The sequence below is a fragment of the Nerophis lumbriciformis genome, linkage group LG25, assembly GCF_033978685.3.
Source record: "Nerophis lumbriciformis linkage group LG25, RoL_Nlum_v2.1, whole genome shotgun sequence".
Taxonomy (NCBI): Eukaryota; Metazoa; Chordata; class Actinopteri; order Syngnathiformes; family Syngnathidae; genus Nerophis; species Nerophis lumbriciformis.
The window spans coordinates 14,679,040-14,701,146 of NC_084572.2; the positions used below are offsets into that span (position 1 = coordinate 14,679,040).

Consider the following 22,107-nt stretch of genomic DNA (forward strand, 5'->3'; position numbering starts at 1 on the left):
TCCCCAGGGAGACGTTCGGGAGGTATCCTGACCAGATGCTCGAACTACCTCATCGGGCTCATGACCATAGGTGTGGATAGGAATGTAGATAGACCGGTAAATTGAGAGCTTTGCCTTTTGGCTCAGCTCCTTCTTCACCATGACAGATCGCTACAGGGTCTGCATCACTGCAGACGCCGCACCGATCCGCCTTTCAATCTCACGATTCACTCTTCCTTCATTTGTGAACTCCACTTCGGACACAATCTCATCTCCTACCCGAAGGTGGCACTCCACCTTTTTCCGGGCGAGAACCCTGCACTCTGACTTGGAGGTGCTGATTCTTATTCCAGTCGCTCCTCACTCGGCTATGAACCGATCCAGAGAGAGCTGAAGATCCTAACCAGATGAAGCCAACTGGCCCATATCGTCTGCAAAAACAAATAACTAATCCTGCAGCCACCAAACCGGATTCTCTCAACACCCTGACTGTGTCTAGAAATTCTGTCAGTAAAAGTTATGAACCGAATTGTTGTTGTTGGCTAATTTTCGTGTTTTGGCTAGCTAACGTTAGCGGTAGACGGCAGTGAATGAAAAGCTCAAACGCCGGTCAAATTCCTCGGACCAACAATTTTTATTCATTATTATTAATAATTATAAAAATATAAATAAGCTAAAGCCATATAGCCTGTTCTGTTAAACCACTAATGGTAACATTCGGTAAACTAGCCAGTGATGGTCTTGTTGTATTGTTTTAGTTTGAAAAACTTAACTTAGAGCCAGTTGCATTTAATTCAGTTACTGTATATATATTACAGTAAAATTGTTCTTGTTTATTTTTTTATATTTCCCCCCTGCATACAGCAGCATTAATTTGTACAGATGCCATGTATTGTACCCATTTATATATAGGGTGTCAGCCATTTCAATGTTATTTTTTTTTCTGAGAAAGAACAGAGGCATATATTTGATGTAAATTGTTGACTTGTTTAAATGAAAGAATCACCTGGTAATTAATTGGGGCATGGCGTTCATTCATTAGTGTGAATGCGGCATTTTCAGTAACATTTTTACTGTATCTTATACTGGCTTACCCTTATACTGGCTTACCCTTACTGTCTTTGCTTCTCAGGGCAGCATCTGGCTTTGATTGAAAAGGAAGTGATGGAGGAAGTGGTCAGGCAAATGAAATTACATTCACAAAGTTTATTGTGTGATTTAGAGGAAGGTATTACCGATCTAAGAATGGAGCCCAAAGACATGCATGACTTCCCGAAATATGCTGATATGGTATGAACGCTACCTTTATCTTTTTAGGGTGACCACCATATTTAGTTCACCAAAAAATATATTTAATATTTAAAATGAGCTAAAAAATGTTTTGTCGTCAAATATGTCTTCAGGTGTGGAAGTTTATAAACATGCTGGCGGTAATGCAGAAACGTTTGGAATATACTCACTCCCTTCGGGACAATATATGCCTTAATTATGGAGAGATGACTGCACAGGAGCTGAATTTGGAGCAGAAGGTCTGTATGCAATTAATTGTACAAGTTGATAATAAAAGTGTCGTACTTTTATAATTAGATGTGTATAATTTGTTTTCTGTTTAGATGTTGGACAAATGGAATTGTTATTCTTTTCACTTAAACCAAGCAGATAACAATGTGTGCTCTCGTCTTCCAACTGTGGCTAACGCATTGGACACAATGTTCCCATTGTTGGCTTCTGATCTCAAAAGTATGGTCTGCAAGGCTACATCTGGGCCATTTCTTGATCCAAGGCAAAACGCTGAAAAGTTGGCCTCTGAACTGAACTACATGTGCCTCCGCGTGGAGACTATCACAGTAAATCTGCAACATCTTTGCCAGATTGGAAAAGTTCTCCAAGGTCAGGAAAAAAAATCACTGTGTACTATTTAGCACAATAATTAGCCTTGTGGAACATTGTAGCAACGTATGTAGAGAAAAATACATGAATATTTGTTACTTCTCTCCAGAAAATCCAGTGGACTTGACAGCTTTGGCAGAAGTTAATAAACTGACTGCCCGTAAAGAGCTTTGGGAGCTTATAGCACTTTACAGACGATGTTTTCATGAATGGGAGAAAGTGCTTTTCATTCAGGTAAAGCAACCATCACTGCCATAATATTTGTTCTGTGTTTGACTTTTAAAATGTATTTAGAAATATCCTTATTTTAGCTTGCTGTATCTCAAGTTGAAGAGCAAATTGCTCAGTGGCAGCAGAAAGTTGCAACTCTGACAAACACTATACTGGCTGACGACGCAGTGCTGCAGGAGGCTTCAGAAAATCTTGAAAATTTAAGCTGTCAATTTAAAGTCTTAGCCCATTTTCTGACCCCTCTAATCAAACCAAAACACCGCAACATTTTTTTCCAAGGTAAGTCTGTCATATTGCAGTGTGTTGTGTATAACAATTATAAACATGAATTCCATGTAACAGGCATTGGGCTAATGCGTGCCTCTGATAAGAATGTGACTGTTGCTCAGCTAATTTCTCAACCGTTTCACACTCACCAAAAATTCATCAACAAGGTGGGAGAGATCGTGATTAAGCGACTAGTTGAAGGAGAGTCTTAGAAAAACCTCACAGTAAGTCAAAGTACCATTCTTTGAAAATATTTCAGATATGCAGCAATGCACAGCAAGAGTTTGAAATGGAACAGAATTTCCAAACAATTCAACAGCAATGGATGAACAGAATGTTCCAGTTGCATGACATAAAATATCCTTGTCGCCAGCACGGTGAACAGGAGGTATCAGATGACGATCCCACTTCTGACATCTATTGTAATGTCAAAATTTTCATTGGTAAGATACATTCATAATGCAGTATTAAATGTAATAGCCACCACAGGTTAACGTTTTGTTTTGATAACTATGTTTTCCGACAATCAGGCCTGGAATTTATCTTCAATGACATAGAACATGATTTGATGACGTTGACAAATATGCAAAGGTCCCGGCACAGTGTTGACTTTAGATTGCAAGTAGAAGAGTGGATGCACTTACTACAAGAGATTGGTAAACATAAACAACAACAATAGATAGAAGACTCTAAAAAGAGTGAACGTTAAGAATTAACATTTACTTTCCATTCTATAGAAACCTTGTTGCATTTATTTGAAATCTATCAACAAAAAGTTATCTTTCTGTCAAAGGCCTTTGAAGATACATCTTTGGGTGTTCAAAGATGGGATTTGGTATGTACCTGTGTGATTACATTATAGAATGATAGCGTCACCTTATTTAAGATTTTGCTCTCTTTTTTCACAGCTGGCACAATTTAAATCAGTTGAAAATACTTTCAAGACCATGCTTCATGCTATCTCTACACAACCCAATGTGTTAAATCTTGTTAGTCCCAAAACGGCCAATGATAAATTGCACAGCGCAAGCCTAGGCCAAATCCTCATTGACGGCCTTTCGACAATGGAGGCTATTTCCAACCAGATAGCCAATCGCCTCCATTCCTTCTGCAGTGCCTATCCAAGGCTCTACTTCATAAGTGACAGCGAAACTGTTGAACTGCTATCTTTAAAACCAACACCTACATCTCTGCTACCTTTTGTGCAGAAGTTCTTCAAAGGGGTACAGTGTCTTGAAGTGGAAAAAACACATGGTAAAATGGATCCAAAGACAATATGTGACTGCCGCGCACAGAAGACGGTACTTGGAGTTGTTGGCAAGCTACAAGAACACATTACTTTTCTCTCTCCTTTGGAACAGAGTCCCGATCCCTTGATTTGGCTCAGTATGTTTGAGGAACAACTGAAGTCTGCTATGAAAGAACTCATGAAGCAGTGTGTTAATGAAAAAACACAATTGGAACCAAACAGTAAAGACTCAGCATGTGATTATAGCCAATATGGTCATGGGAGTGGACTTGCATTACCTGTGCTGGATCTGACAGATAAATATCCCCTTCAGTGTCTGCTAGTGGCAGAGGAAATAACATGGTACCAAGTCCTTAAACAGGCTTTTCAGGAATCAAGCTCAGTTAAGCTTAGCACCATCAACACATTTATTAGTGTACAACTGGAAAACCTATGCCAATATATAAGGGATACAGCGTCTTCAAAGTACACAACCACATGCTTGTGTACTTTGGTACTCCTTACAATCAAACATGCACAGCAGATAACCCAATTAATGCAGGTGCAATGTATTCCTGAGTCCTCTTTTGAGTGGCTAAGTTCCCTCAAGTATTGTATCACTTCAGAGGGTCAAAGCCTAAAAGGAACTGATGATCCACAATGTTATGTGGATGTTTTGAACCACAGACACCAATATGGTTATGAGTATTTTGGTCCAGAGGGCTGGGGATTGGTACACACCCCCTGCACAGATCGAGGGATGATTGGGACTCTCCTTGCGGTGATGTGGTATCGATGTGGATTTGTGAGTGGTCCTTGCACATCAGGAAAGACCAAGGCAGTGGTCTATTTAGGGAAAGCATTGGGGCGACTCGTTGTGATGCTACATTGTTGTCCAAACATGGCGCTTAATTTTTTTCAAAAGATGTTGCTTGGTGCTCTTTTGACTGGAGCATGGATTGTGCTGAAGTCTGTAGAACTGTTGCCTCAGGTTGTCCAAGCATCCCTGGGTCAACAGCTCGATGAAATTAACCAGTGTTTTTCTGGGTTGTCAAGAAAGAAGAAACAAGGTGTGCAAGAGCAAGAAAAGTCTGATTTAGAAATTGTATTTTCAGGGGTGAGCATTACTGCTAGCGTTAACTATGGATGTGTTCTCATATCATCAAAAGGAAGCACCTCTGAGATTTCACAAAGTCTGCGATTTTCAACAAGACCTGTGGGATTAACGCATCCCGATTATGGTATAATTGCAGAGCTAATGCTGACTTCCTTTGGTTTTAGAGAGGCAAAGTCTTTAAGTCAGCGTCTGGTGTCTCTCATCAGCCTCACCAAGGACTGCTATTGTCTGCCTCAGTTCAGCGCACAAGACCAGGGCAGCCACCTTGTTGCCTTGCAGCGTATCTTGTCTGCCTCTAAAAAGCAATTAAAAGGAATCATTCTGGATAGGAAATTTTCAGGTAAGGCTAGACTGTCGCTAGTCATACAAGCTATTCTTACTTCTCCAGAAAATGAGAGGGCAGAAGAGTTTAACAAGGCTGACGAACAGGCAGTTATACCCGGATTATTAGAGGAGATAGCTATTGTCAAAGCAATCCATTCAGTCTCAGTGCAAATTGTTTATGTACCTGAGAAAGCCACACAGTTCAACAGCATTTTCAAAGACATATTTCCTATAGCGTGTCAGCTTCCCTTTATCCTACAATATACTAAGGATGAAAAAGATCACAGACTTGAAGAGGCAGTAAAGGGCGAATTAGAACAGCAGTTGTGTCAGTGTAACTCTGAAATAATTTGCCAAGTTTTTGCACTCTATCAGACTTTGAGATTTTCTCAGGCAGTTATACTTGTTGGACCCTCTGGGAGTGGAAAAACAACTTGTTACAATACTCTAGCAGAAGCCCTTAGTAAACTGGCAGACAAAACAGAACATTTCTCTGATGAGAAAATGCTTAAAGTGGGTACCCCGTGGACAAGGCAAAAAATCTCTACTAAAAACTGGAACTTTATCAACACTGTTGTCCTATTTCCTAATGCCATGTCTCACGAGGAGCTTTTTGGTAGCTTCTCTGATAAACTAGGGTGGCAAGATGGAGTGGTGACCAAGGCTTTGAGAGATTCAGAAAGACACAAATATAGAAAAGTCCAGGGAAAGAACTCAAGTCGTGACAACAAAGCACAGAAATGGCTTGTAATGGATGGCAAGCCAGTGGGGCAACCCGGCTGGCTTGATCACATAGGCATACTGAGCAATCATGAGGAACCATCTTTAAGCCTACCATCTGGTGAAACTCTTGTGCCATCCCAGTCACACTTCAAGTTACTCGTGGAGACCACTGACCTTAGTCACGCAAGCCCTTCTGCAACGACACGCTGCAGCCTCATTCATTTCACCGGCACTGAAGTTTGGAAAGATGTGTGGAAGAGTGAAATAGATTTTCTTAATTACAGTCATATCCTGGATCAAGATACACTGAATATGTGGACTGAAGTGGCAGAAGATCTTTTCTCGAGCACTCTCAGTTCACTAAAGATGAATGGGATTTCTACTGAAGGTCAATCTTATACGAATGGGCTGGTAGAAATCATGTCGTTCATTCGAATCCTTCATGCCCTCCTGCAGCATTTTGCCAAGGAAGTGAATAAGGGTAAAGGACAAAAAGACACAAGAGGTATAGAGGCAAACTTCACAAGTACTGTGTGCTGTTACTAATTAGAAATGTTTTAAACTGTTGTCACCAGCAGATATGCCTTTACAAAGCGATGACTCTTCAGGCACAGATTCCACAATAAATGAAGAGATTTTTCTCCTGTCTTATATTTGGGGGTTTGGTGGAAATCTCCATTCACGGTAGATTATTTCTTTCATAGATCACTTTCTATAAACTATGCTAATGTTAATTGTAATATACTAATTGTCTTTAACATATTTTGCTTGTCTGTCTACAGACTCTGGCCACAATTTGACGTTGTCGCTCGCCAAGAGCTAGCTAATTGTCCATTTAATATTGTGGTGCCAGATGAAGGGACTGTGTTTGAGTCCTTCTTTAGCATTGACAATCGGATATACACCAAGAACACAATGTTGACAAAGTCCATTACGCCAAAGGTTTGTCCTTTTTGTTCTGTCAAAGAAAGCTACACACCATATTGACTTGGCTAAAAGATGACTCGTATTCTAGTTTGGGGAACAGTCCAAAATATCAAGACATCAGTCTTTTCCAGTGCAGTATCTCAAAATTAACTGGGTAATATAACATTCTAAGGTGCTGAACAGTTTTTCGTTTTTTCTCTCTGCCCAACCTGACACAACATTTTTCAAGTGGGTGTCATGCGTCATTACCACTTTCTCCAGGTCAATGATGTGTTTGTCACTTGAAAAGTCTGACTTGCTTTCGAAAAGTTATTTTTATGCCATCTGTTGTACTACATGTGCAGTATAAATCCCTATTTTAAGAATTTAAGAAGACTTTTTCAGCCTTTTTTCTTGGGAAAACTACAGTCCCATTCAGGGCAACACAGTAATTAAATGGGAGTATTCTAACTGGAATATCACTGTTTTTACACAGTATTGGAAATATACCTGTCTGCTGACCGTCATGTTGGAGGCAAACCAGCCAGTGTTACTTGCTGGAGAGCCAGGTTCAGGAAAAACTACCGTGTGTAACAGCCTGCTGTGTTTTGATAAGCCGCACATCAAACTACCAGCTAGTTCTATACGGGGTCCCACAGACCTGTGCCATTTACTGTGCAGAATTAGCCACCGAAGGACCTGTCAAAACACCAAGGGTGTGATGAGCCAACAGCCTGGGCTGTTGCTTTATGTAGATGACTTGCATGAAACGCCATGTGGTAAGTAAGAAACAGTACATTTTAGGGAATCTATAGAATTTTAATTTGATGTTTTGTTAATAGATGTGACTGGGAAGATTTCCAGGATCTTGGAGACTCTACGACAAAGTATTTCAAAATCAGGGGTTATTTCATGTGATACTGCCCAATTCAAGGTTCTTAGTCCTGGGACAATTACCTACTTGGCCACCTGTTGCATATTTGAACTGGACAATCCCCACGTTAACGTGATATGCTCCAGGCTGTCACGTTTGTTCTCCATCTTTGTACTTCCAAGTTTAACTACTGAGTTGATCTTGTCCATTCATTCACCTCAGCTAAAACTCTGGCTCAGGGATTTTTCCTTTATCCCAAGTGTGACTGACATGTTAGATTGTATCATCAGAGCCACAAAACACTTGTTTGAGGATGTTTGCGACCATTTCCAACCCACACCACATAAGCCATATTTTTTGTTTTCCCATAATGACCTGCAAAAAGTGTTCCAGGGACTGTGCTTGTGGCAGCCTGATCTTCCAAAAACGGAATTGCAAGACCCAAAATTAAAATCCAAGTGTTCCTCGATCCCTCAAGAACCTGTAGCAACAGAGCTTAACATTGTGCATCTGTGGGTACACGAGTGCATACGAACATTTGGTGACCGGATTAGCTCAGAGGACGAAAACAAAGCACTTTTGTCACTAATTACCAAGGAGGCTACTGTGCACTTTACATTGCAGTTGCTCGATGACTCCTACCTCGACACTGTCTTTTTGCAAAGTTCCACACAAGACACAACAAAGTTAGACCCATCTCCAAAACCAGACCCATCTGCGTCAACAGAACCGTTTTTGTCTCTTTTGGAAAAAAATCCCTGCAAATTCCAAAGACGACAAGCCCAGTTTCTTCAGCACTTGCAAAAAGTTGCTACAAATCTTGCATATGGCCCACAGCTTTCTGACAATACTATATTCAATTGTAAGCGTTGTTATCAGCCACGGGATATCAATTCACTTGTGCAGCATGTGTCTGCATTTATAGACATAAAAGGAGACAACAAAGAGCAGGAAGTTGATTTCAACTTTACATCACAATATGTTGTGCACAGACAAAGGATGCATCAGCTGCTGCATATCATCAGGGCTCTGTTGATACCTGGAGGTCACGGAGTGCTAATGGCCTCAGGCAGAAGCACAGGACGTAAGACCACTGTGCGTCTAGCTGCCTGTGTCACGAGCTGTCACTTGATGGAGGTACACGCCGGGAACGAGAATGAGTTGCATACAATTTTAAAAGACGCTGGGAATCTAACTCGGGTCAGTGAAGTTAATACTGTCATCCTGGTCCATGAGAATATAAGTTCCTCTGTCAGGGATGAGCTACTTGTGGCCCTCAGAGCCTACCCGGGGCTCTACACAGACCAAGAGCTAACTCAGCTTGTTTCTCGGGTGACTGCTGTGAATAAAACAACAAAATTCCTCTTGGACAGCTGGATTTTTGACAAGTAAGAGTTGAATTCTATATGTTCCATATTGAATTGTGCAATTACTTTGTAATTACAGTGGATAAGCAAGAGTTGAATTCTGTACATTAGATATTGAATCCTGCAATTAGTTTGTATTTACAGTGAACCTTGAAAGTCATACAAACTGATAAGGATATTTAAAATGAAGTTTACTGTTGTTTAATACAACTTAAAAACAAAATGTAAAACGACTTACTCTTTAAAATGACTTGAAAGATAATAGATAATAAATGAGAAGATTTTGAAGAGCGACACTGGCTTTTTGTAGATATGATCAAAATTCATTCCACCCATCTTCTTCCGCTTATCCGAGGTTGGGTCGCGGGGGCAGCAGCCTAAGCAGGGAAGCCCAGACTTCCCTCTCCTCAGCCACTTTGTCCAGCTATTCCCGGGGGATTCCGAGGCGTTCCCAGGCCAGCCGGGAGACATAGTCTTCCCAACATGTCCTGGGTCTTCCCCGTGGCCTCCTACCGGTCGGACATGCCCTAAACACTTCCCTAGGGAGGCGTTCGGGTGGCATCTTGACCAGATGCCCGAACCACCTCATCTGGCTCCTTTCGATGTGGAGGAGCAGCGGCTTTACTTTGAGCTCCCTCCCGATGGCAGAGCTTCTCACCCTATCTCAAAGGGAGAGCCCCGCCACCCGGCGGAGGAAACTCATTTCGGCCTCTTGTTCTCGTGATCTTGTCCTTTCGGTCATAACCCAAAGCTCATTACCATAGGTGAGGATGGGAACGTAGATCGACCGGTAAATTGAGAGCTTTGTCTTCCGGCTCAGCTCCTTCTTCACCACAACGGATCGATACAACGTCCGCATTACTGAAGACGCCGCACCAATCTGCCTGTCGATTTTACGATCCACTCTTCCCTCACTCGTGAACAAGACTCCCAGCTACTTGAACTCCTCCACATGGGGCAGGGTCTCCTCCCCAACCTGGAAATGGCAGTCCACCCATTTCCGGGTGAGAACCATGGACTCGGACTTGGAGGTGCTAATTCTCATCCCAGTCGCTTCACACTCGGCTGTGAACCGATCCAGTGAGAGCTGAAGATCCTGGCCAGATGAAGCCATCAGGACCACATGATCTGCAAAAAGCAGAGACCTAATCCTGCAGCCACCAAACCGGATCTCCTCAACGCCCTGACTGCGCCTAGAAATTCTGTCCATAAATGTTATGAACAGAATCAGTGACAAAGGGCAGCCTTGGCGGAGTACAACCCTCACTGGAAACGTGTTCGACTTACTGCCGGCAATGCGGACCAAGCTCTGACACTGATCGTACAGGAAGCGGACCGCCACAATCAGACATTCTGATACTCCATACTCTCTCAGCACTCCCCACAGGACTTCCCGAGGGACACGGTCGAATGCCTTTTCCGAGTCCACAAAGCACATGTAGACTGGTTGGGCAAATTCCCATGCACCCTCAAGGACCCTGCCGAGAGTATAGAGCTTGTCCACAGTTTCACGACCAGGACGAAAACCACACTGTTCCTCCTGAATCCGAGATTCGACTATCCGGCGTAGCCTCCTCTCCAGTACACCTGAATAGACCTTACCAGGAAGGCTGAGGAGTGTGATCCCACGATAGTTGAAACACACCCTCGGGTTCCCCTTCTTAAAGAGAGGATCCACCACCCCGGTCTGCCAATCCAGAGGTACCGCCCCCGATGTCCACGCGGTGCTGCAGAGTCTTGTCAACCAAGACAGCCCCACAGCATCCAGAGCCTTAAGAAACTCCGGGCGGGTCTCATCCACCCCCCGGGGCCTTGCCACCGAGGAGCTTTTTAACTACCTCAGCAACCTCAGCCTCAGAAATAGGAGAGCCCACCGCAGATTCCCCAGGCACTGCTTCCTCATAGGAATACATGTTGGTGGGATTGAGGAGGTCTTCGAAGTATTCCCTCCACCGATCCACAACATCCGCAGTCGAGGTCAGCAGAACACCATCCTCACCATACACGGTGTTGACAGTGCACTGCTTCCCCTTCCTGAGGCGGCGGATGGTGGTCCAGAATCGCTTCGAAGCTGTTCAGAAGTCGTTTTCCATGGCTTCCTTAAACTCCTCCCATGTCCGAGTTTTTGCCTCTGCGACCCCTGAAGCCGCACACCGCTTGGCCTGTCGGTACCTGTCCGCTGCCTCCGTTGTCCTATGAGCCAAAAGAACCCGATAGGACTCTTTCTTCAGCTTGACGGCATCCCTCACCGCTGGTGTCCACCAACGGGTTCTAGGATTACCGTCACGACAGGCACCAACTACCTTGCAGCCACAGCTCCAATCAGCCACCTCGACAATAGAGGTGCGGAACATAATCCACTCGAACTCAATGTCCAGCACCTCCCTCGTGACATGTTCAAAGTTCTTCCGGAGGTGGGAATTGAAACTCTCTCTGACAGGAGACTCTGCTAGACGTTCCCAACAGACCCTCACAATGCGTTTGGGCCTGCCAGGTCTGTCCGGCATACTCCCCCACCATCGCAGCCAACTCACCACCAGGTGGTGATTGGTAGAAAGCTCCGCCCCTCTCTTCACCCGAGTGCCCAAAACATGAGGCCGCAAATCCGATGACACAACTACAAAGTCGATCATGGAACTGCGGCCTAGGGTGTCCTGGTGCCAAGTGCACATATGGACACCCTTATGTTTGAACATGGTGTTTGTTATGGACAATCTGTGACGAGCACAAAAGTCCAATAACAAAACACCAATCGGGTTCAGATCCGGGCGGTCATTCTTCCCAATCACGCCTCTCCAGGTTTCACTGTCGTTGCCAACATGAGCGTTGAAGTCACCCAGTAGGACAAGGGAATCACCCGGGGGAGCACTTTCCAGTACTCCCTCGAGTGTATCCAAAAAGGGTGGGTACTCTGAACTGCTGTTTTGGGCGTAAGCACAAACAACAGTCAGGACCCGTCACCCCACCCGAAGGCGGATGGAAGCTACCCTCTCGTCCACCGGGTTGAACGCCAACGTGCAGGCTTTGAGCCGGGGGGGGGAAACAAGAATTGCTACCCCAGCCCGTCGCCTCTCACTGCGTGCAACGCCAGTGTGGAAGACAGTCCAGCCCCTCTCGAGAGAACTGGTTCCAGAGCCCTTCCTGTGCGTCGAAGTGAGTCCGACTATATCCAGCCGGAACTTCCCCACCTCGCGCACTAGCTCAGGCTCCTTCCCCTCCAGCGAGGTGACATTCTACATCCCAAAAGCTAGCTTATGTAGCCGAGGATCGGACCGCCAAGTGCCCTGCCTTCGGCTTCCGCCCAGCTCACAACGCACCCGACCTCTATGGCCCCTCCCATGAGTGGTGAGCCCATTGGAGTGGGGACCCACGTTGCCTCTTCGGGCTGTGCCCGGCCACCAGGCGCTCGCCATCGTGCCCCAACTCCGGGCCTGGCTCCAGAGGGGGGCCCCGGTGACCCGCGTCCAGGCGATGGAAATCGGAGTCTCTGTTTTTGTATTCCCATTGAAGTCTTCGAGCTGTTCTTTGTCTGATCCCTCACCTAAGACTGGTTTGTCTTGGGAGACCCTACCAGGGGGCATGAAAGTCCCCGGACAACATAGCTCCTAGGATCATTGGGACACGCAAACTCCTCTACCACGATAAGGTGGCAGCTCAGAGAGGAGTCGAAATTAATTAAGCCGTGTTATATTTAAATACAGTATTGCTCATATTATACACAACAGCAAGCACCCTTCTTCAATGTCACAGTAAAGTTTCCTTATCATCACACTTTTTCTCTTGGCTTCAGCTCTATGGCTATGATCCCAATTTTTATTCTTGATAATTATGGTTTGAACCCTTTGTTTTACTGTTGAGGAATCTTATTACAGAACATTTTAAACTCAACATTCTATCACTTTTGGGCTATCTGATTTATCTTAACATTTGATTTTGTACTTAGTGGGAACCACATTGTTTCTTGTTTTCTTGAACTGTATTGTTTTTCTTTTTAAACCAAGGTGCTTGTGTCAAAACCTCAGAGACGTGCATGTATTTCTGTTGATGCCTTTTGTTACATCAGCTAACAGTGGGAACCTGGAATGCAAGGTTTCTAAGTTGCTACACTTGCAATTGAATATTTTTATGTTAAATACGTATTGTGTGGACTGTCTTGTGGGGCCACGAACAGAGTTCTAACCAATGCTGTCTGCATTTTACCATCTAGGCACAAATGACCAAAGCACTAGGCCTCTGCTGTGTCGAGTTGTACCATCCTTGGTACAACCAGTCTTTAGCAGAAGTTGCTGCTCAGTGCCTGACAAAAATTGGCCAAAATGGTAGGTCAGACCAAATATTTACTCAATTGTGTTAACAACCAATAACTATAAGAAAATTGTGTATTTCCCCGTTAATTCAGTCACCATACAAGGTTCCTCACAGGCTGGCCTGGCTGCAGCAATGGCAGGTATCCATCAGTCGGCATATCAGTATGCGTCTGTCCTTCTAATGGCACAGCCTTTCAGCCCTTATACATATACGGAGTTCATGTCACACTTTGCTTACATCTGCAAAGTCCTCCACAATGACTTGGACGATCGAACCAACAGGTAGATTATTTTTAAATACAAATATACATTAGTTAGAAGAATAGTTGACAAGCAATTACCTGTCACAGTTTAATGTCTTCTGATCTGTAAAATCTATAATAAATATGTTCTATACATAGACTCAACGCTGGTCTATATCATTTGGATAATCTGGACAAAATCGACATGAAGTGCGAACAGGATTTAGTTAGAATTCAGGGAAAGGCTGCTGAGATAAAGCAGGTACTGTTTTCAGACTTTAAGCATAGCAGACTATATAATATTTATGAAACATACACATGTATGCCATTCTCCTGTTTTGGAATGTTTCTTCAGTGTATTACACGTCAACATTTTACATATTGGAATTTTACCATCTTCTATTACTCGTTGCAGCATGTCAGTGATCTCCTACGAGCTATAGACCATCAGAAGAGCTTACTTAAGAAAGCTCTTAAGAAACGTGCTGCACAGGAGACAAAAATACAGATTCTCGAGGCCAGGATACTTGAATCTGATCATGTGGTGAAGAAATAGCACATTAAAGAGGAACAAATTAAAATATCTGTTTACACTGACACAATGCTAGTTCAAAGAAAAAAATATTTTCCCTCTCTCTCCTCAGCTGAGACCGTTTTTCTTGGCAGCCGTCGGTGTGCTGGAAAGTCTGGACCCATTAGAACTAGAGGAGGTGCGCCACTATAGAGACCCACCTGAGGGAGTGGTGCTAGTCATGGATGCTGTTTGCTTGCTCTTTGACTGTCCACCTGGCTGGCCCAGTGCAAAAAGACTTTTTGGGCAGTGCAACTTGTATAAGGTACCTTTTTTTTTTTTTTTTTTTAAACAACAAATACACAACCCAAAACCAGTGAAGTTGGCACGTTGTGTAAAGCGTAAATAACATTCAGAATACAATGATGTGCAAATCCTTTCTGCAAAGACAACATATTTAATGTTTGAACTGAGAACCTTAATTTTGTTTTGCAAACAATCATTGACTTAGAATTTAATGGCAGCAACACATTGCAAAAAAGTTGGCACAGGGGCAGTTTTACCACTGTGTTACATCGCCTTTCCTTTTAACAACACTCAGTAAACGTTTGGGAACGGAGGAGACCGTTTTTTGAAGCCTTTCAGGTGGAATTCTTTCCCATTATTTCTTTATGTACAGCTTAAGTGGTTCAACAGTCCGAAGTCTCCGTTGTGGTATTGGACGCTTCATACTGCGCCACACATTTTGAATGGGAGACAGGTCTGGACTACAGGCATACCATACCATCACAGATGCTGGATTTTGAACTTTGCGCCTATAACAGTCCGGATGGTTCTTTTCCTCTTTGATCTGAGGACACGACGTCCACAGTTTCCAAAAACAATTTGAAATGTGGACTCGTCAGACTACAGAACACTTTTCCACTTTGCATCAGTCCATCTTAGATGAGCTCAAGCCCAGGGTGTTGTTGATAAATGGCTTTGGCTTTGCATAGTAGAGTTTTAGCTTGCACTTACAGATGTAGCGACCAACTGTAGTTACTGAGAGTGGTTTTCTGAAGTGTGCGGTGTTTCACGCCAACCTAATGCTTCACAGACACACTTTTCTGTATATATATGTACAAACATGCATATACACATACTGTACATATGCAAGCACATACTGTATACATACATATAGTCACACATATAATCACGTTTCATCAAACATATATTAACGTTGTTGTCCTAGGGGAAACTGGGTAACACACTGACAACGCTTAACCTATTCTTAATATAACAATCTACAAGGTTAATACTGTTCGCTTCTTTTTCTTCCCCTCCATTTTTCTGCTTTCTTTTGTATTTCAACTTATCATTACATAGATGTATTGTTGCATTTGAAACAATTGTATTCTTGATGATAGAGGTAATTGTTGTTATTATTCATTATCAATAGTGCTATTGGTATTTGTATTGCTCCATTTGTAGTATAATAATGTTCATTGTCATTTCTGTGTTGATAGTTACTTCTCTGACTGCTTCTCTGCTTTCACTTTTACTATCATATTTGTACATATCGTTTTTGCTGATGCTGTTCTGTTGTTGTTGTTGTTGTCTCTCTGTCTTATCTCCCTGTTGTCCCCACAATTTCCCCCTCTGTCTTCCTTTTTTTCTCTTTCTATCCTCTCCTGCTTTGGCCCGGGTGCGCCAAATAATAATATAAATCCATTTAACAAAGTCAAATACAAATAAGGCAACAAGAGAAGTATCCCACACTTCTCTTTTGTAAAGTAAATATGTACAGCCGATATGGGCATCTACATCAACAATATTATTTGCCTGAGTAGCTGGACAGGACAAAAAAAATTGAATAAAAATAAATAAATTTAAAAAAGCAGGGTAAAAATTAGCATCTTATAGTCTGAAAAATATGGTAATCTTTATATGAAACGCTAATCTGGATGTGAGCATGCTACTGTATGAATACATTTTGTTGTAAATTACATGAATTATATTTATATTGGGGGTAATCAGTCACCCACTCTACTAAAGCTTTACGTATCATATCGACGGATGGTTGTCAGTCGCAGGGATGTCGTCCGCTGCCACTGAGCAGTGGGCTTTGGGAGGGACACACAGCAGTGAGGGAGGAAGGGGACACCCACCGAGCCAGTTGCAGCGACTATCTTTTCAAATGTTGGTCTGTTTTGGCGATGTGCATCCATCTACTTCTTCACCTTCTTCGTGATGCCCGACCATTTCTTTTTTTTCAGCCTGTCTGCAAAATCCCAGAGCACGCAGTTCACAATTTCAACCCGCTGTCGTTCGCTCGAAACCAAAGAAACAAGAACCCCCTACTGACTTGTGATGGGGAAAAGAGTGCAGAGCTCAAGCACTACTTTCAATATAGTTTGTGTATTTATAACAGGGCCGGAGCTAGGCAGGCATATATGAAGGGGCAATCCTAAATGTGAAGGGGGCATCGTGTACAAGCTGCTCCATCATGCTCCAGCACTATTTTTCTGTATTAATGCAGAAATAGCATTGCCTTCTTCATAGAATTAGTTTTTAGCTACAGTAAAGGCCTGATTATTAAGATCCAAATACCACACACGCCTTATTCTGCTCACTTGTGACACAATCCACTTTGCGCATGTTTAGTAGATCAGTGTCTACTATCAGGTTTGCACTTGTTTTAGTACACGCAAACCTTTAGTAAATGAGGACATGTGTGTCCAACTACAACCTGGACAAGAAGATTGCACTTTGTCAGGCCTCTACCTTCACACCTGTTAACCTTTGGTGTCCCACCTGAAGACTAAGCTCCTGCTTGTAGCTCTTAACCACACTAAGATGTTAATCTCTTAAAAGGGAAATAAAAAAAGACAAGTAATATAAAGATAAAAAGTATCCGTCACACACTCTTAACTTGATGGCCTAATTCTTAAACTGAATTTAATGTCAAGTAGGACTTCACACACGAGAGTCAATATTTACAAAACTGAAAAGTACAGTAGTCTTATGAATAACATAAAAACATTCCTCTCAAACTAGTTTATAATCAGGTCAGCTGAATCAGGCCTCAAAGTGTCTGTATTCTCCACTCATTTAGACAGAGAAACTTAACAGCATTGTCTACCCTCTAGACATAGTGTCATGGCCCGTTTAATTGTTTATTTAGGATCCCCATTAGCCGACACATCAGCGGTAGGGTAGTCTTCCTGAGGTTCTCATTAAAATATAAGTTACAATAACATACTCAAGATACAATCATAATATAATAACAATACCTACATTATCACAATGCAATACCTGTATAGTTACAAAACAATAAAATATACAGTTAGAACCAAGGCAAAGTCAAAAACAATGAATGAAAACAGCATCTCAACGCAGATAAATCTTTAGAAGTCTTTTGAATCCTACCTTACTAGGGGTATTTATTATATGCAAAGGAAGAGTATTCCACAAAGTAATAGCCCTATACAGTTCAGTGACTTTCATGGCATTGGTTCTTGGGCATGGCAATGCGAGTAGTCCTTGAGATGAGGTTCTGGTGCCGTACCTATGAATGTCAGAACTATAACCAATGTGACTAGCAATATCTGTAGGACAATGGGTAAAAATAACATTTCTTATGAATAACAATAGGTTTTTTTGAAAACCTGTTAACTTTCGCCAATTTAAGGCTCTTGTGCGTATGGTCAACACTAACTATAACTACAACCAAGAGCAAGTCGTGCTGCTCTGTTTTGGATAATTTTACATTTTTGTAACTCACACTTAGGTTCAGAGGACCAAATTACGCTGCAATAGTCAAGATGACACAACACTAGGGATGTCCCGATCCGATATTTGGATCGGATCGGCCGCCGATATTTGCCAAAAAATGCGTATCGGCTTGGCATGGGAAAATGCCGATCCATATGCAGTTTAAAAAAAACTCCGGTCCGTGTTTTCCAACGCACAGATTTAAATAATACATTCCACTTTTCTGCTGCTCCCTATTTCCGTTCCGCATTTTCCAGCACACCTTCAACACATCTACAGGTCTGTGGATTCTCACGCAGTTGCTTTTAGCTGCTGGCATTGCACTACAGGCTCTTCCCACTCCTTCTTCTGTCTCCTTCTCACAGACAGCAAGCGCAACTTCTTACACACGTCACATACTGTCACGTCATACGTCACATACGTACACGCCCTTCCCGAGCAGAGAGGTAGCAGCATGGCTAACGTTAGCTGTGATGCTAGCGCAGCCGCTAAGGTGTGCGCCTGCTCAAACGTCCTCTGCGCACGGCAAATCTATGCCACGCACAAAATCAAATAAAAAAATAAGCGCATAACAATTTTTGACACACGGACACGACAGAGAAAACAGTTTTCCTCATCATTGTTTAAATATTGTGACGTCTGTCGAGACGCTTATCTCCATTCGGTGCCACACGTCCACACCATCAAAATGCCGAGGCAAAAATTTCCACATCAACACCGTATGAAAAAAATTGTGATTTGTTTAGTTGTGATTTCCTTCTCTGCATGAAAGTTTAAAAGTAGCATATATTAATGCAGTATGAAGAAGAATGTTTTAATATAGACATGCAAGCATTGAAAGAACATTTTGAAAATCAAGACTACATTTTCTGCAAATGGGTGCATTTCTACCCTATATTTTAACTTTAGATTTATTCTCATATCAAACTCTTTTGCCTGTCTTTTTGACACTTACATCAGGCGCCCCCCTCCACACCCCGGATTATAAATAATGTAAATAATTCAATGTGATTATCTTGTGTGATGACTGTATTATGATGATAGTATATATCTGATAGTATATATCTGTATCATGAATCAATTTAAGTGGACCCCGACTTAAACAAGTTGAAAAACTTATTCGGGTGTTACCATTTAGTGGTCAATTGTACGGAATATGTACTTCACTGTGCAACCTACTAATAAAAGTCTCAATCAATCAATCAAAACACATAGAATCATCATACTGCTGTGATTATATGCATCAAGTGTTCATTCAAGGCTGAGGCAAAATATCGAGATATATATCGTGTATCGCAATATGGCCTTAAAATATCGCAATATTAAAAAAAGGCCATATCGCCCAGCCCTAGTTTCAATGATGCCATTTCTGTTTGTCATGTATAATTTTGTCTATTTTGTGTTTATCCTTGAATAAACAGGTCAGTTTCTTGTGACCAACCATTGTGTATTATTCAAACTCCCCTAATTCAGCTGGCTAGTTGTTATCAAGAGTACTAAAACCCTTTTCAACATGATTCTGACAACTAAGTAGGCTAAATAACTTTAAACTTTAATACATGCTCGGATAGGCCAGTATCAGTCAGTATCGGTATCGGTCAGTATCGGTATCGGATCGGAAGTGCAAAAACCTGGATCGGGACATCCCTACACAACACCAACGTTTGTACTACCTGTCTGCAACGGACAGGGGGTAGATAAGTAATACACTTCCTGATGGTAGCAATGTTTAAGCCCATTTTTGTAACAACTTGATTAATGTGATCAGACCGTTGCCCGGGTCTTGGCTTGATTTATGTTTTGTGGCTTTTTTTCCTATGTTAGTCCGTTTCCGTGCTCTACCCTCTTTCCTTTCGTTTACTTTTGGTTTCCATGGACACTAATTCTCCACACCTGCCCTTGTTTAATAATTAGTGTTGCCACCGCTGTTTCGGTTAATCACTCTCCTTTATATTTTTCAGTCACCCAGCACAAGTCGCTGGATCAATGCTCGCTCTACGCGACATTTACGTTTAGTCTTGTTTTCACCACGCTTAATGAAGTATTTTCCTTGTTATAGACTTTCTCGCTTTTCACCCTTGGCAACTATTTTGGTTTTTGAACCCATGCTTTATTAGAGTCTGAGTTTTTGTATTTTTGTCCTGCTTCAAATAATTAAAACACACTCCTACCTGCACGCTGCTCCTGCTTGTCCTTCTGCATTTGATAGCACACAACCATCACAGCCACGCGTCCAAAACGCAACACAGTAATATAATTGAATAGAATAGAAAGTACTTTATTGATCCCTGGGGGAAATTCAGCACCACAGTTCGCTCACAATAAACAATAATATATAGTTCCATTCATCCATCTTCTTCCGCTTATCCGAGGTCGGGTCGCGGGGGGCAGCAGCTTAAGCAGGGAAGCCCAGACTTTCCTCTCCCCAGCCACTTCGTCCAGCTCTTCCCGGGGGATCCCGAGGCGTTCCCAGGCTAGCCGGGAGACATAGTCTTCCCAACGTGTCCTGAGTCTTCCCCGTGGCCTCCTACCGGTCGGACGTGCCCTAAACACCTCCCTAGGGAGGCGTTCGGGTGGCATCCTGACCAGATGCCCGAACCACCTCATCTGGCTCTTCTCGATGTGGAGGAGCAGCGGCTTTACTTTGAGCTCCCCCCGGATGGCAGAGCTTCTCACCCTATCTCTAAGGGAGAGCCCCGCCACCCGGCGGAGGAAACTCATTTCGGCCGCTTGTACCCGTGATCTTGTCCTTTCGGTCATAACCCAAAGCTCATGACCATAGGGGAGGATGGGAACGTTGATCGACCGGTAACTTGAGAGCATTGCCTTCCGGCTCAGCTCCTTCACCACCATGGATCAAATATATAATAATAACGTTTGTTTGTTTCCAAGTTGTGTTTTACTGTACCAACTAACAGGGAACTTTTAAATTCTATTTATTTCATTGTGTTCTCTGACCAGTAAGCATGTAGTCACTTGCAGCGTGAGGAAGTTCACATTGAAGCAAATAATGGTAGCCTACATTTTTGTTTTCTTCAGCGTTTAAACAGGAATGGTAACTGACTCTTTTCGACGAAACAGATCATTTTGACAAAACACCCGAAGTAGCAAATACACACAGCTTCAACTTATAGTTGAGTCGATGTTTCGATTGATGGCTCACATGCTTAAGGCATCATAAAACATATAGCGTCAAAAATAAAATGTTCTTTTTAAATGCACTTTTTATGCTTATTACTTAGAATAATCCTACTCTTTGTTTTCCCTCAGTGCTTGGAATTGTTTGACTTCTACAGCATTACAGACGAGCAGATGGAGCAACTTGGTCAGTTAATTTCAAGCCCCATGTTTGTGCCAGAGTTTGTTCGGGAGGTGAGCAGGGCCTGCGAGACTCTGTCCCGCTGGGTTCTGGCCGTGTACAGATGTGGCCGAATGAGGTACCAGCTGATGGTCAGGAAGCAGCTAGATGGGCTGCTGAAGGCAGCGCAATCTCGACTGAAACGTATCAAGAGTTACATGGAGGACATAAAATGTCGTCTTGAAAATCTTGGTCTTCAGCTGCAGCCTGTGCAAAAGGTGTTGGACGAGCAACTGGTGCTGTTACACAGAGCTGAGGACTTGAAGAGGAATGCTGCTAACGCTGTAGAGTTGTTAGAGAGGCACACTAAAGTGTGGAGAGCTGCAGCTCAGGTAACACTGAGCTGAAAACTAAATGCTGTAATTATAGCCCTAAATGTATTTATCCAAATTCCTGGTAATTGTCGTTGATTTAATGATTGGGGAGAGCCTGTTATTTCTGAACTGTGAAAGCTTGTTATATATAACATACAACAGTTAACTGAAATGTTATTCAGAGGATTTATGGTACTAAATTGTTTCTCTTTTTATTTTTAGGAATCACTGCTGCAGAGGCAAAGAATACCAGGAGATGCTGTCATCCTGGCTGCTATTATCTCATATTTAGGTCCCTTTGCGGCTGATGTACGCACTGAATTGCTGAGCAAGTGGAGGGAGCTGTGTCAGACAGGAAGTATCGACACAAACCCCAAAGACCCTAGAAGCTCTATGTTCACCTCCACTAACATCACACCTCCCGAATCCGACGCCAGTTTTCCGGTCGCTCTCTCTGAAACGCTGCGGCTGCCTCTGTGTCGGGTGTTGGGGATGAAAAATGAGTGGCCACTGCACGAGACCTCATCCACCAGATTGATGATGAAGCTGCTGCTGTGGGGCTGCAGGAGGAACTGGGTTAAACACTGGCCACTATTGGCTGATACACAGCATCATCTAGAGATCAACTCTGAAAATGGGGTCCTCACAGGTTCGTGTTTTGCCCATTTTTAACCAGTACGTTTCTCTGCTGGAGCAACTTTAATTAATAATACTGA

General features: G+C 42.8%; 1 protein-coding gene across 3 annotated transcripts in view; it reads left to right on the plus strand.

Annotated features, from left to right (window-relative positions):
* Positions 1-22,107, plus strand: part of dnhd1 (dynein heavy chain domain 1) — a 56,596-nt gene that overhangs the window by 20,140 nt on the left and 14,349 nt on the right. For 2 of the 3 annotated variants that reach the window (XM_061983852.1, XM_061983851.1), the window contains 22 exons: positions 1,112-1,269; positions 1,383-1,508; positions 1,593-1,869; positions 1,979-2,103; positions 2,181-2,379; positions 2,443-2,534; positions 2,627-2,810; positions 2,898-3,023; positions 3,105-3,202; positions 3,276-6,264; positions 6,335-6,443; positions 6,542-6,701; positions 7,162-7,444; positions 7,508-8,927; positions 12,908-12,995; positions 13,114-13,225; positions 13,306-13,495; positions 13,615-13,717; positions 13,871-13,999; positions 14,100-14,291; positions 20,990-21,409; positions 21,614-22,040. In XM_061983852.1, the coding sequence (XP_061839836.1) occupies positions 1,112-1,269; positions 1,383-1,508; positions 1,593-1,869; positions 1,979-2,103; positions 2,181-2,379; positions 2,443-2,534; positions 2,627-2,810; positions 2,898-3,023; positions 3,105-3,202; positions 3,276-6,264; positions 6,335-6,443; positions 6,542-6,701; positions 7,162-7,444; positions 7,508-8,927; positions 12,908-12,995; positions 13,114-13,225; positions 13,306-13,495; positions 13,615-13,717; positions 13,871-13,999; positions 14,100-14,291; positions 20,990-21,409; positions 21,614-22,040 (8,007 nt within the window). The remainder of the gene's footprint in view (positions 1-1,111; positions 1,270-1,382; positions 1,509-1,592; positions 1,870-1,978; positions 2,104-2,180; positions 2,380-2,442; positions 2,535-2,626; positions 2,811-2,897; positions 3,024-3,104; positions 3,203-3,275; positions 6,265-6,334; positions 6,444-6,541; positions 6,702-7,161; positions 7,445-7,507; positions 8,928-12,907; positions 12,996-13,113; positions 13,226-13,305; positions 13,496-13,614; positions 13,718-13,870; positions 14,000-14,099; positions 14,292-20,989; positions 21,410-21,613; positions 22,041-22,107) is intronic. The other variant, XM_061983850.1, reaches the window with a different exon arrangement.